The sequence below is a fragment of the Eleutherodactylus coqui genome, chromosome 10 (genome assembly GCF_035609145.1).
Source record: "Eleutherodactylus coqui strain aEleCoq1 chromosome 10, aEleCoq1.hap1, whole genome shotgun sequence".
NCBI classification, from domain to species: domain Eukaryota; kingdom Metazoa; phylum Chordata; class Amphibia; order Anura; family Eleutherodactylidae; genus Eleutherodactylus; species Eleutherodactylus coqui.
This window is the reverse complement of record NC_089846.1, coordinates 129820224-129836116: the sequence shown is the minus strand read 5'-3', so window position 1 is coordinate 129836116 and position 15893 is coordinate 129820224. Positions and strand designations below refer to the sequence as shown.

Genomic DNA, 15893 nt, shown 5'->3' with positions numbered 1-15893 from the left:
CCCTGTATCAAATTAAATCGGGCAAAGCCGGCTATATCAGCTAGTGTGTGTGTATATATATATATATATATATATATATATGACTGTGCTGTGTATGAGTATATAGCTCTGTGTACATATAGGTGTGCACTGAGTGTATATGTATTACATATATATAGTCTGTGCTGTGTACGAGCCGCCTGTGCCCCTGTAGCTGTGAGGGAGGACATGACAGGATGCGCCGGCTCTCGGCTGCCGGTAATGGGCGGTGTGCTCTCCTTCCCGCCTCCTCGGCAGGCGGCCCTCCGGCCATGTGTGTGACTGCAGGCTGCGGCCTGTGAGGGGAGCGCGGTGCCGGCGGAGGAAGCACACGCAGCCTGTCGTCCCTCCGCTGACGTGCTGCCGCACAGCAGACATGGCGAGCCCCTGTGTCGTGGTGAGTGAGGCGGGCCGGTGCGCGGCTCCCGGGGAGCTCCCAGCCCGCGGCTACCAGGGAGGGGAGGAAGGTGACGCCGGGGAGATGGGGAGCCTGAGCTCGTGTGCTGCGGGGTGTGAACGTCAGGCGCCATGGCAACAGCAAGCCGCCGCTTCCCATGCTGCAGAGGGCTAGCGCGGAACGGACGGGGGCCGCTATGTCGCGATATGGGCAGAGTGGACGCCCGGCTGCCGTATACATAAGACATTAGTGAGTGTCGCGATAGAGGTAGCCCTAGGAGCAGCAGCAGTGTGAGGGGAGGACGCTGGCAGGTTGTCAACAAGTAGTATCAGAAGCAAGCATGAGGGGTATATGATATACATGGGACGGTAGGAGCCGCAGATAACCCGTATCTCTCCATACATTATATATGTGAGTTATAATATACACAGGGACTAGCCGCCATTGGGAATGGAGCTCCCATACTGGCGGGGGAAGTTGTAGGGACGGTATATGGCGTGTCAGCAGCGGGGGAACACGTGCTGCAGCTGCAGGATAATAAAGGGGAGCGTGTCATGTCTGAGGGGGTCACTAGGTGGCGGTGCTGAGCGCCACACTGCCTGTGCTGGGGTGACTACCTGTGTAGTGCTGCGGGCCTCCTCACCAGGCAGTGAGGGGGAGCAGCCGGACGGTTTGGTCGTCGACCCTTTGGAGCCCACACCATGGAAGATGATGAGTAATATGTCCATATTTTCATATCGCCCGTCAGACACCTCAGCAGTGGCGGTGCGCCAGAAGAAGAAGGGCAGAATCGTCTTATTCGGGCCGCAGTCGTGAACATATGTTTCCTCTGATCTGCCTGTGTGAGCGCGTGCGACCGCCAGCGGAGGAGCAGTGGTTACATCAGCCGGGCGGAGCGTTACTCCCTGAATGGCGGCACGTCTTCCTGGTGTGCCCAGCGGCGTGCTGTGGACGAACCATCGCTGGTCCCCAGGATCTCCGCCGCTGTCACTGACGTGATTGGAGCTCCGCTTCAGTCACTTGGGGACTGACTGGACCCCCCATTCTCAGGATCGGTGGGGGTCCCGGCTCTTGGACCCCCACCCATCATATAGTTATCCCCTATAACTTTATAACGTGGCACACCTCCCTAACGTAGGATGATGCGCTGCCGGTAACGGATGCTTCTTGGTGCCACATCAAGATGCCATCCGCTGATGCCTTTTTCTCGTTGGTCAAGTGATGAGTGGCGCCGTTACACAGGCAGATGGAGGCCTCCAACGCACCAGCGGTTTTATTATCTGTGTCTCATAAGGCAGTGGTGGCGAACCTAGGGCACGTGCACCTGTGATCAGAGCTGCTGGCGGCGCGCTGGGCAGAGGAACAGCGGAGCTTTCACGAAGAAGAGGGGGTAAGTATACGGTCTCAGGGGGCACTGTCACTGCTGGGGGCCGCTGTGGAGTGTCACTATTATACTGGGGGCCTCTGTGGGGGGGGGAGGTGTCACTATTATACTGGGGGCCTCTGTGGGGGGGGGAGGTGTCACTATTATACTGGGGGACGCTCTGTGGGGGGATGTCGCTATAATACTGGGGGCCGCTCTGTGGGGGGATGTCGCTATAATACTGGGGGACGCTCTGTGGGGGGATGTCGCTATTATACTGGGGGACGCTCTGTGGGGGGATGTCGCTATTATACTGGGGGACGCTCTGTGGGGGGATGTCGCTATTATACTGGGGGACGCTCTGTGGGGGGATGTCGCTATAATACTAGGGGCCGCTCTGTGGGGGGATGTCGCTATAATACTGGGGGACGCTCTGTGGGGGGATGTCGCTATAATACTGGGGGACGCTCTGTGGGGGGATGTCGCTATAATACTGGGGGACGCTCTGTGGGGGGATGTCGCTATAATACTGGGGGACGCTCTGTGGGGGGATGTCGCTATTATACTGGGAGACGCTCTGTGGGGGGATGTCGCTATTATACTGGGGGACGCTCTGTGGGGGGATGTCGCTATTATACTGGGGGACGCTCTGTGGGGGGATGTCGCTATTATACTGGGGGACGCTCTGTGGGGGGATGTCGCTATTATACTGGGGGACGCTCTGTGGGGGGATGTCGCTATTATACTGGGGGACGCTCTGTGGGGGGATGTCGCTATTATACTGGGGGACGCTCTGTGGGGGGATGTCGCTATTATACTGGGGGACGCTCTGTGGGGGGATGTCGCTATTATACTGGGGGACGCTCTGTGGGGGGATGTCGCTATTATACTGGGGGACGCTCTGTGGGGGGATGTCGCTATTATACTGGGGGACGCTCTGTGGGGGGATGTCGCTATTATACTGGGGGACGCTCTGTGGGGGGATGTCGCTATTATACTGGGGGACGCTCTGTGGGGGGATGTCGCTATTATACTGGGGGACGCTCTGTGGGGGGATGTCGCTATTATACTGGGGGACGCTCTGTGGGGGGATGTCGCTATAATACTGGGGGACGCTCTGTGGGGGGATGTCGCTATAATACTGGGGGACGCTCTGTGGGGGGATGTCGCTATAATACTGGGGGACGCTCTGTGGGGGGATGTCGCTATAATACTGGGGGACGCTCTGTGGGGGGATGTCGCTATAATACTGGGGGACGCTCTGTGGGGGGATGTCGCTATTATACTGGGGGACGCTCTGTGGGGGGATGTCGCTATTATACTGGGGGACGCTCTGTGGGGGGATGTCGCTATAATACTGGGGGACGCTCTGTGGGGGGATGTCGCTATAATACTGGGGGACGCTCTGTGGGGGGATGTCGCTATAATACTGGGGGACGCTCTGTGGGGGGATGTCGCTATTATACTGGGGGACGCTCTGTGGGGGGATGTCGCTATTATACTGGGGGACGCTCTGTGGGGGGATGTCGCTATAATACTGGGGGACGCTCTGTGGGGGGATGTCGCTATTACCCCTGGGGTATGTTTACATGTGGTGGAAACGGGCAGGGCTGTTTCAAAACAGACAGGGTGCAGATTTTGACTGCTTTTTAGATTCGGAAATGCTGCAGAATTTGCGACAGAAATTTCTGCTGAGGTTCCTTTTTAGAACAAGTAAAATCATACGTCGTGATAAGCCCCGCCCCCTGATGTGTTGGCACTTTGCGATAAATAAGTGGGTTTTGGGTTGCAGTTTGGGCACTCCATCTCTAAAAGCTTCGCCATCACTGCCCTAAGGGTTCGCGCCAGCGTATTACACAGTACAAAGCGTATAACATGCCTATTCACTGTGTGTATTGCGCCCCCGTAGGCTTTAATGCTGTGTATTATGCGCTTAAGTAGGACATGCTGCGGGGGTGGGGGTGGGGGGGTCCACGCGGGTGTGAAAACTGCAAATCTGATTGGCCCAGTGTAAGTTAATAATAAGGTTTTAGCACTACATATTATGCGCCTACATATATGCGCTCATGTGACGATCCTTCAATTGAAAGGGTAAAATCGGGTGCGAATGCGCATCAAAAACTGCTCCAAAAGATGCGGATTTTGACACGGATTGTGGGGCGGATCCGCACCAAAACTCACAGCGCAAAATAAATGCTGCAGATTTTGTGGGGATTCGCATCAAAATCCGCTACGTGTGAACATCCCCCTACATAAATCTACTACTATTGGGCTATTAGAGACAGTAATGGGTCTGCTTGTCTTATGCTGCATTATGTCCTCCTCTGGCCCAGTCCGTGCTGTCTGCTACATGCCGCTGCTTGTCACTGACACGGCTTGTGGCTAAATATGGTTTCAGTAGACTTCTCCTTCCTCTATTGAGTCACGTCTACGTGCCGCTGATACACAGCCTCAGGGAAGGGTCTGCCGAACTCTGAGCCACCAGCCAGTATTCTAGAAGAGAGGAATGATCACCCAGCTCTCCAGGCCTCCTGAGCGGCAGCTCTGCAGTGATAAAGGATCTGATGTGCGCACAGTTGTCTCCTAATATCCGGCCGGGTAGTTAATACACTTAGACAATTGTTGCTGGTGCCTAAAACTTGATTTTTTTTCCAACTGATATTTCTGGGAGCGCCCCCTGCCTGCCGACGGGCTGCCGTGACGGACTGTGACGCCCCGCCGTTCTCTGGCCCTGCTGATTATTAACCAAGCATCCATGTCCAGTTTGCTCCTGCCGGATCCTGTGCACATAACCCTCACGTGCCGATAGTCTTATCTACGGTACGAAGAGTACAGGGAGCTCCCTTACACGCTTTCTTTGCATGTACGCGGCCCACGTTATCACACCAGTCATTGTGTACTGAGGCCTCATGAAAGATTATCGAACAAGTCTTATGCCAGTATATATAATGTACTGAAAAACGTAAAAAAAATTCAAAAGTGGAGTAAAAAAAAAAACAACATTCCGCCATCTTTCGATGTGCGCCGTAGAGAAAAAAGACGCAAACGGCAACAAAAATGACCCGATAACTTTATTCTACGGGTCGGTACGATCGCTACGATACCAAACTTGTATAGTTGTTGTTGTTGTTGTTTTGTTTTTTTGCCATTCTACTTTTAAATTTTTTTTCAAAAACATTTAATTTTTTTACATTCTTTTCTGCCGCCATCTTCTGCGCCCAATAGGTTTTTTATTTTTTTGTTGAGCGAGGGCTCGTTTTTTGCGGGATGTCCTGTAGTTTATGTCGGTACCATTTTGGAATACGTACAACCTTTTTGATTGGTTTTTAATTGCATTTTTTTCCGGGAGACAAGGGGAGTGTATTTCTGGCGTCCTTTATTTTTATTTTCGGACGGGGTTCACCATGCAGGGTAAATAATGTGCTACTTTGATAGAACGGACTTTTACGGACGTATATGTATTTTTTTCTTGTGATTAAGATTTTTTTTTTTATTTTGGATATGGCAAAAGGGGGGGATTTAAACTTTATTAGTATAACTTTATTAATCTTATTTTTACATTTTCTTTTAGTCCCCCTGGGGGAACCACAACCAGCAATGCTTTGATCGCTCCTGCAATATGATGTAATGCCATAGCATTACATCATACTGCAATCTTACAGGCAGTCTATCAAGCCACCCCACGGGGACGGCTTGATAGGCAGTCTGCTAAGGCATTACTGGGGTCTTTTAGACGGCCCTTGGCTGCCATGACACCCGCATGGCTCTCTGCCATCTCGCACAGGCAGGCCGTACGGGACACCCGAACATCGTTTGGGGAATTTAAATGTCTCTATCAGAATTGACAGCGGCATTTAAAGGGTTAATTGCCCCGAACGGCCTCGTGGCCTATTGCAGGTATTGCCCACAGGTGTCCGCTGTAATAAACAGCTGACACCCACGCTGTATGAAGACAGGTCGTCCTGTGATCTCTCTTCATACATAGACTGCTGATACAGGCCGTCAAAAGGCGTATCGGTGGTCGTTAAGGGGTTGTCCCACCTGCTAGATGTTTTAATGTATGAAGCGGACAGCTCCATACACTGCATAGTGGCAAGGGTTGGTACTGCAGGCTGATTCCCAATTGCTTTAATAGGAGCAAAACAGCTAGAAGTGCGACAATCCCTTTAAGAGCCTTTAACCTCTTAGTGATGTAACTAATTTTAGTCTCAAGTACCAGGATAGGCCATCAATAATTGATCGGTTTGGATCTGCCGCTTGGAGTCCCAACTGATCAGCTATTGATGGTTTATCATGAGGACAGGGTCATAAATGAATATAGCCCAGAAAACCCCTTTAATTCAGTATCGCTGTATAGCACCTCCTATCTTGTAGGACAGCTTATCATTTTTATAGGGATCCTTTGGGGTTACGTGTGATATATTACTTTTTTGGGAAGGGTATCGCAAAAAAATCAGCAATTTCTTGTATTTTGGCATTTATTTTTACATTGTACAGTTATATTACTAATATCACACAGTGAACAATTAGACCCAATGAACACGGACGGATGTTTGCTGCGGAGTTCCCGGCCACACGTCCGTCCATAGCATGCAATGTAAAATGATTCTTACGCTCACGGAGGAAGAATCGCAGCATGTTCTATTTTTGTGCAAGACTCGCGCAGATGGCTTTCATTGCAGTCATTGGAAGCCGTCCATCCTGCGGCAATTCTGAAATGTCTATTTTAAAAACGCCGCAAATCTGCATCACCGGCGCATTATTCTCCGCATGTGCGGCGGCTCGTCACCCGGAACATCCGCAGTACATTTGAGAAAGGTATGCGGGGGTCACTGGCCGGCACATGGTCGGACTTCACTGCGAGATCTCGCATTCCAAGACCATAGAGCACTTTTACTTTTCCACTTGGCCTTATGAAGGATTGTGTGTTGCAGGGGGACTTGTATGGTTTTTATTGGCACCATTTTAGGGTACATCTGACTTTTCGATTACTTTTTATTCCTGTCTGTTAGGAGGCGATCTCTGGCAGTTCCATTGGAAATGAATGGAGCGGCACTGCGCATTCCTTCATTCAATCTCCTCATTGCTGGGGGGGGGAGGGTGTAGCAAGGCGACAGGGAGGAAACGGGACCCCCGTTCTTAGGGTCAGTTGTAACCTCAGTAGTCAGACCCCCACTGATCAGACTAGTATCACCTATGGATAGATGAGAAAAGCCTATCTTGGTACAGATGTAGCAGACTTTAACTTGTCACAGTTATCTTATCTGAAGCCATTGAAAAGCTATTGTTCTCTTGCCATAACAGAAGAAATGCCTGAAGGACTGAAAGGATAAAAAATGGAGGCAGAAATTGTGTTGTCTTTTATTTTATTTATTTTTACCCCCTCCCCCCCCTATAAAACCACTTATTGAGTGCAGCAAGTCAAAAGTTTGTTTGTTTGCCCACCCACGAAGGCTGGGCTCACACGGAGCGGAATGTCCACAGCAGACAGTCCGCCACAGATCAGCCGCGGATTGCCTGCCTCCAAGCTCGCGTCATTTAGTGGCGGCTTCATCGCGGATTCCTGTGCGGAGTTCTGCAGCAGAGACGGCAATATAATTGGAATGTCGCGGATTTAAATTCTGCGCCACAAAGTTTCTGCACGGGTTTTGTGCGGATTATTTCCGCCGCTTGTAGAGAGATTTTCAAAATCTTGTCCATTTTCCTGCTACTGTAAACGCAGCGGAACTTCTGTGCGGCGCGTCCACGTGGCAATTCCGCCCCGTGTGAACTCAGCCTAAGGGTGCATTCACACGGGCGATTTTTAGTTTTTTAACTCGCAATGTCGAACCAATAGAATTATAGTCAAACATCCCGCGTGTAAATGACCAATAGATTTAAATCCCGTGAGTGAGGTCTATATTTTTTTTATAGTCGGAGATGAAAAGATCGCTGCATGTCTTATTTCGCTCGCAGAAACAACACGCTAAGATGTGATGCGTCGCACTCACAGTGGATGTCGCAGGATTCTAAGTGCGATGTCTCAGACCGATATCGCACTCGCCCGTGTGAATTCACCCTGAGGGCTTTTATACACAGGTGAGTTTCCCGTGTGAGGCCGCCCGCACACGAACGGATTTGCGTTGCGGAATCCGCGGTTTGGTTCCACAGCAAATACCGTTCATAGCATTCTATGGAAAATCGCTTTCTGCACATTCGCAGCGGACCATGCAGGTCTTCCCTTCTTCGCGGCCGGATCTTCTTTCATCAGCCCGGCGGATGTGCCCGATGCATGCGTGCAGCACGCTGCTGGCGTGCCGAGCACATCCGCCAGCTGAAGAAAGAAGATCCAGCCGTGAAGAAGAGAAGAACTGCCCGGTCCACTGCGGGTAAGTTTATTCTTATTTTCAGCGCTCATGTCCGCGGGGCAGGAGGGACCCGCTGTGGATTCTCCATGTAGAATCCGTAGCGGGCCTGATTTTCCACGTGGACATGAGGCCTAAGTGTTTACAGCATCTACTGCGGACGCCTCCTCTCTCGGATGACTCGTCTTCTGTGGTCGTTCCCAGTACTAAAGCCCCTTTACCCGGTCTAAATGTAGAGGGGGGCGGTGGTGGGCAGGTGGCGAGGTCCGTGTGCAGAAGGGTGTTGGTAAGTAGAGGCCATACAGACACTGATTATTTTTTATTTATTTTTTTTATATATAAGCCATTTCCCAAAAGTAGTCTCGCATGGGTCTAGATTACTACTTCACCAAACTTCATTTTTCTTACGGTTCTGCAGCAACATAAAACTAACCACTTCCATAGAAAGACGGCATGAGGTCAGTACTAGATCCAGTATGGCCACAACGGTTCTCTGCCCTCCCTCTCTTCTCCAGCCGCCGGGGTTCACAGGTTTTATCATCCACCGTTTAATGATGTTTTGTATAATAAGATGTTTGTCGCTGTCCTAATCTCTGGGAGGCGTTCGGTGGAGGTGATTCGCTGGAGGTACGGAAGCATTCAAGGTTACATATTTCACAGAACCTTCCGACGAGCCCCTGAGAAAAATCTGTGTTTATGTAGCGCTTGGTGAGGCAGGCTTTACAGTGGAGGGGAATCTAGATGGAAGCTGTCTTCAGAAGACACTGTTGTCTCACCAGATGCTCCTTCCTACTAGTTTTTTAAGGCTACACTGTGCAAACCTTCGCTCACCCACGTATAGCCGGATGGTAAACATATACGTGTTCCATATACCGGTAGTACTTCTGTGACAGCCAGATCCCCGTGTCGGAGGGTATTCTACATCCCATGTCCTCGGACAGGATGACCTTTTATATAAAGTGGTTCTTCATGAAGGTGACGTGTGTAAAAATATCTAATATGTCAGTAAGCAATAAAGAATATATAGCCTGGGTTCACACAGGGTGGATTTGCTGCGGTTTTGCCGCGGATTGCTGTTGCATATCCGCACTGCGGCAAAACCGCTGCGTTTGCAGTGCAATGCGGCACAAATGAGATTTGCCAAAAAGCTGTTCTTACAGTGTGGATTTTTTCCGCACAGCCGCAGTGCGGAAATGCAACTGCGGCGCGGTTTTAAAAGATGCAGCATGTTCATTCTACGGTCTTTTCCACAGCGCTTTTTTGTCCATAGACCTCTATGGACGCAGCCAAATCTGCACCAAATACGTGGCAAAAAGTAAAAAAGCACTGCGGAAAAAAACGCTTGCGGGTTTTTCCGCACGAAAATCCGCAAGCCCAAATTAACCTTTGAAGCGGTTTTGCCGCAGAAGCAGTTCTGCCGCAAAACCGCAACGGAAAAAACGCGGCAAAACCACGGCAAGTCCGCCCTGTGTGAACCCAGCCATAGAGTAAGAAAAATCAGCGGACTGCTTTTGCATGCATGTCTTCCTAGGTGCAGCGCAGCCTGAGTATACAGCACTCCTGCAGCATCGCATAGTCTTGTACATAGAAGCAGCTACCATAATGCACTGCTTACACATTTTGAACATAGTCGAGGTGCTGTTTGTGTATTCCCACTGACAGCACCACTATAGCCTATGAGGCTGAACACATGGATGTTTTTTTTACATGTACCCGTGTTCTGCTTGAAAGCGCTCCTGGCATGTCCTATTCCAGTCCTTCTCATGGATATGAAATAGGACCTGCATTACTCCAGAATGTGCTTCGTCTGTGTATATCAGACAGCATACTGATGGGTGTCGGTGTGCTGTCTGATGCGAACAGTACCCGAGCCTCTCGTGTGATTTGCAGTAACAGCCTTGTTCAACTATACCTAAAGAGCATCATCTTGATGCTGAGATTTCTCCCCGCATACTTTTTTCACTGTTCTGTACTATCAGTCTCATGATTCATCAGCACATCATCACATGAGCAGCTTGAGCCAGTGCCATCTCTGCCTGCAGGGAGGGCAATTTATCATTACCTTCTATATTCATCTAAATGAGCTGCAGTCAGGAGACCGAACTATCCTCTCCATTATAACTGTGATAGGAGCCTCTAATCATCATCATTATGAGTAACTGTGATACGAGTGCTTGTGCCCCCCCTAAAGTGCTTGTGTGGTAGGGTCCATCACACAAGAGTTATGCTGACTGAAAAAACAACTTTGTGAGGGAACATAAAGGTGTTCACTGTTCTAGTTAAACAGGATATTTTAATAGTTTGGACACTTATGGACGTAGACGCAGCAATACCAATTGTGATTCTTTTTTTTTCTTTTTTTTTTAAATTTTCCCCTCCAAAAATAAGGGTTGTGCCCTTTTTTTTTTTTTTTTTTTTTTTTTTTAAACTTTAAAGAGGTTATTGAAGTGATTAGTTTATCTGTAAAGCTCCTTTCCCAGGCACTAAGGTAACCCTGCTCCTGTTGTGTCCTGCAGCGGTGCTCGGGCCTCAGTGCCTGCGTCTGTTTACAGGCTGCTGGCATGCCTGCTTTATGGGACGTCACAGAAGCTACAGCCACTAACGGAGCTCGGAGCTCGCTAAGGAGTTCTACAGATAAACTACAACCCGGACAACCCCTTTTAATTCTCTGTTGTTTGCCCCCTTTTGTTAGTCTGTTTCCTTCAGTTCTGCTTTTTGATAGATGAACGATTTTAAATGAATGATGCAGCAATGATTTTATGGTCGGCATGAAAGATCCGATCTGTGATTTCTCGCTGCTCGGTCTTTCACCGCATGCACTTATACCGCACAGTTATCGTGCGAACCACTCAAACTAACGAGCCATTTGCGCGATAATTGTCCCGTATAAAAGGGCTTTAGTTTCTGCTGCATTTGGCAGAATGTCGTTTATCACTAGTTTTACAGGATGAAATAATCAGATATTTTTCTTTTTCAGCTCGCTGATGATGAACAAGGATACGACCTCGACCTGTTCTGTATTCCTAAGCATTATGCCGCGGATTTGGAAAAAGTCTACATTCCCCATGGGCTCATAATGGACAGGTAGGTTTCACTTGTGGAAATGAAAGAAGGTATATAAACTAGAAAGTCTCAGCCCCAGGTGGCTCTTCAGACCATTAAACTAGATTAATAGAAGGTATTCGTGCGCAGTATGCAGGAGTTCTCACCCTCCTCCCCTTGTCCTGGAAGTGGATCATAACACAGTACTTGGGAATAAAGAGAACTAATTAAGACGGCTGATTTCCATACAGAAACCTGTGGGGTGTTATCAAATTAGTGTGAAGGAAAAGTTTAGAAGTTGATGAAAGTTTAGGGAACAAAAAATAGGCTTTGCTGTAATAAGGATTCATTAAGGTAGGGACAAAATACAGTGAACCTCAGGCCATCTAGTCCACTGCAGGAGGGTCTTGACTGTTCATACGGAGTCCCCTACTGAGACAACCTCATTACTTTACTCAATGACCAACCAGATCAAGTCGCTGGCAGTTCACTAATCTGATAAGGGGTCGTTGCTGAATGGACTGCCGTGTAATACGTAACCATTAGAGATGAGCGAGTATACTCGCTAAAGGCAATTGCTCGAGCGAGCATTGCCTTTAGCGAGTATCTCCCCCGCTCGAGACAGAAGGTTCGGGTGCCGGCGCGGGGGAGCGGTGAGTAGCGGCTGTCAGCAGGGGGGAGAGAGGGAGAGAAAGATCTCCTCTCCGTGCCTGCTGCCAGCACCCGAATCTTCAGTCTCGAGCGGGGGAGATACTCGCTAAAGGCAATGCTTGCTCGAGGAATTGCCTTTAGCGAGTGTACTCGCTCATCTATTGTGACCATGAGAGTATCACGCCGGGCTTTCTAGCAGTTCTCCACTCCGGCTTACAGGTACCGTGATGGTTTGCAGATTATTAGTGTTGTATTTAGATATTCGATATGACTGTGTGTATGAGGCGTCAGTCAAGGTGATTATCCACACGATTAGGGCGCCCTCACACTTGCGATCGAGATATCGCTGCGTTTTTTTTAACACGACTGTCAATGGAACTTTCTAATGTTAAATATGCATCGCATAAAAATCGTAAAGCACAAATATGCGATTTTTGTGTGGTGCGTTCGTTTCATTGAAAAGTCCTATTGACATCTGCATTAATTAAATGCAGCAATATCGCAAATGTGAAGGCATCTTAAGTAGTAAATGTATGATCACTGTGGGTCCTACTGCTGTGAGTGACCACGACTGAACTCGCTGTACATGGAGAGAACTGAGCGATGCACTTGACTCATCGGCCTCAGGGCGGGCCGGATTCCACATGCAGGAAGCCCGCAACAGATTCTGGCTGTGAGCCCCGGCTGGTCTCCCTGCGTACCTGATTTTTTTTTTTGTATTGCAGATGACCACAGCTCCAAACCGTCTTTCACGTGCAGTGCAGGTTTTTGTTTTTTGTTTTTTTTTCCCGATGTTTATGTTTCCTGCAGCTTCGCTAAGCAATGACGCGGGTAGATACAGCTATGGGCTACGGGCTGAGGTTCGGACGGCCTGCCGTCTGTGGCAAAATAGAGCATGATGTGGTTTTTCTATTACTCGCGGAATGCGCAATTTGTATCGGTGAGTGCGAAGGAATAATTGAAAGTTCATGCCTTTCAATGCCCACGTTTTACCGCGGATCCTCCACACGAACGCCGATCGTGGATTTCGCAATTGGAATCCATTTGTGTCGACTTCACCCCCCCCCCCCTACCCCCCCTTAGTCCCATAGAAGTGAATAGAATGGACATGCATGTGTACTGCCTACCACTCCATTTCCCCGGTGGGCACAGGCTGTTCCTTCTTGCATATGACCCCCAACAATCCTATGGATAAAGTGATAAATGTTCTTGGTGAGATAATCCTTTTTAAAGAACACTAATATGTATTTTTTTGTAATTTTTTTATGGTCCCTTTTAAAATCCCCTTTTTAGACAGGAGATTATCTTTTGCAGTGAATCATTGCACATTAAGTGAAGAAAAATCAAGAATGTGAACAACAGAAGTATTGTTATTTTTAGCTGTAATTGAGTGACTCATTATCATCCATTTTCTTTGTCTTTTGTACATTTCTCTGGCGTCTGAGCACTATTGAGATGTTTGGATAAAACTGTGGAGAATGTTCTGTGGTATCCGATTAAAATAAATAATTTATGGTGCATTCACACAGGCTTATGCGTATTTCAGTCCATGACTGCAGTATATTCATATCAATGGATGACCTACAAATAGAGATGAGCGAGTAGTGCCTTATGCGAGTACCTGCCCGCTCGTCTCTAAAGATTCGGCTGCTGGCGCGTGTTAGAGGTGAGTTGCAGCGGTGAGCAGGGGGGAGAGATCTCCCCTCCGTTCCTCCCCGCTGCTCCCCGCGCCCTGCCGGCACCTGAATCTTTAGAGACTAGCAGGCATGTACTCGAATAAGGCACTACTCGCTGGAGTAGTTTGCCTTATCGGGTATGCTCGCTCATCTCTACCTACAAGTCTTCCTTCCCATTGAAGATAAGTTACCAGCGCCTATCTCTCCAGTGTGTGTGGTACAAGCTTCATTCACACACAGGCCAGCAGGAGATACATTGTTATCAACCTAAAAACCAGTACCGCCGTCACGCCGACCGCTCGTCCCGTGTAAATGGAGCATTAGAGTTGGGAAGGAATCTCTTCCTCACAATTGGAAAAAAAAAAAAAGTTTTCTACCTCCTTGGGGTCCATTTGTCTTTCTCTGGATCAACAATAGTCTGAGCCATGTATTTTGCTTCAACCTTTCAAACGGTTACTTCTGTCCTTTATTCTGTTTGTATCTCTCTACATGATGGAAGTTTCAGCTTGGCGCATACATATAATTGGCAGATCACATGGATGTGATGTTATCCCGTATCGCGCTGTCATGTGCCCTTCCTGTCTGCGTGACCCACAATCATTCTGCACACTAGGAAGTCTCTGTCACGTGTAATCAATTTTCTGCAGTATCAAGCCATAGAACTCTTTGTAAGACCTCAAGCTGACTATTCCCAAGGCTGGTGATTGGGTCTTACCCCTTCGTAGCGGTGGGCACTGCGCTGTATTTAGCCGTTGTCATTTAGATTTGCAAGTGATTTAAATATAGTGATAAAATATTGACATAATCTGCTAAAAAAAAAAAAAAAAAATCAGTTTTATGTTTGTCATGCATAGCCCTACAGAAGATCTGTCGTCCTCACATATACAGAAGCAGGGAGCAGTGGTGGGGGATTATAGTGTCTACTTTGCTGCATTAGGCAAGTCACCGGTGTACAGCGCAGAAGAGCCCGAAGTTCTGCAGCCACTATGAACGTTGTCTCCAGGCAATGTGCCTTTTAGGACATATAGACCTCCTAGAAGGAAGTCGTCCTCTGCATCGAGCCTGCCTTTACATTCCAGGTTGATGCACCCATACATGTAATGCTACATTTTCCTGTAATGTACATCTAGATATGGCTGGTACTGGTGCATCTTGTTTCCCATCTCCTGGTGAGCCTGTCACTCTTCCCCATGTTGGGGTGCCATATCTGCTCACCACCCCCCTGTGACTTTCCCTGCCGGTCTCACATTATTCCCTTGCCGGCTGCAGCTCTCCCTGGAGGTCTCCCTTCTCTCCTGTTGCCTCTGGTTCTGTGACTCTCCCCAGCGGCCTCCCATGTGTGCTGCAATCTGTAATGCTGTCCTCCGGCCCCCCTCACATAGCTGCATGAATGGTGGCGCTGGCCGCTGTCACTCCTCGGTGCTACTGCCTCCTCGCTCATAACACCGCTGGTCGGGACCCTCCGTGCGGATAGCTTTTGTAGTGGAGCTGAGATGGCAGCCCTGCGTATGGCCACAATGACTGCGATGCTGGCAACAACGAGACTAGCCGCGGCCAAAGGAGCCCCACGGGGAGCTTACATGGCAGAAGGCCGACAGCGCCGCTAGCAAGCATGCCGCTTGCAACAGAGAATGGAGGGCATTGGGGAGCTTACATGCCAGAAAGCGGCCAGCTGAGACAGGAGCCCAGCCAATCAGCAGCTGTGGGCGTACCCTATACCTCCCCCATGACTTTCCCAGGTCTCCGCCTATTTTTCTGGTGGAGACTAGATGCACCAGTACTGATATGGCTTGCTCCAGTAATAACTTCTCATTGTCCGGTTTAGAAAAGCTAGATCCACAGCATTCTGCTGACTTACAATAACATAAATAAAGTAACTTTATAGAGCTGGAAACCATGCCTATACATCCTGCACAAAGCAACCTATGAATGCTCCCGGCAACTTTCTCTTGGGGAAACCCAACAGTGGCTTACATCCTCAGGACCCGCTCTAGTCTTGGCTGGAGAGTGTCCCACGGAAGATTTTGGCTGAACCTCTTATTACATGATCAACCATTCACCGGCAGGTGATAACTGATTGCCAGGGGGCTCAGCATCTAGAGCCGTTCTGATCAGTACTGGTTTTTCGGTTGATAATGTATCTCCTCACCACAACATTGTCACTCCTGCTGGTCTGTGTGTGAATGAAGCTTGCACCACACACACTGGAGAGATAGGCGCTGGTCACTTCTCTCCAACGGCAAGCAAGGCTTGTAGGTCATCCATTGACATGTTGAGCTGTTGATGGAGATGATTATCTGCAGGTATAGATGTCGGTCTTGGGAACTTTTCCTTTAATAGATGGTCTGCTTCTGTGAGCTCCGTAAGCCAAATTTATGAGCTCATAAAAGCTGTAGCGCCCA

The 15893-nt window shown here is 48.9% G+C and overlaps 1 protein-coding gene across 2 annotated transcripts in view; it reads left to right on the top strand.

Moving 5' to 3' along the window:
* The first annotated feature begins 281 nt into the window (after positions 1-281).
* HPRT1 (hypoxanthine phosphoribosyltransferase 1) overlaps positions 282-15893 on the top strand; it is a 39731-nt gene continuing 24119 nt past the window's right edge. Inside the window, exons 1-2 of one of the 2 annotated variants that reach the window (XM_066581845.1) lie at positions 282-415; positions 11100-11206. In XM_066581845.1, the coding sequence (XP_066437942.1) occupies positions 395-415; positions 11100-11206 (128 nt within the window). In that variant the 5' untranslated portion in view covers positions 282-394. Of the gene's footprint in view, positions 416-7794; positions 7857-11099; positions 11207-15893 lie in introns of those variants that run through there. The other variant, XM_066581846.1, reaches the window with a different exon arrangement.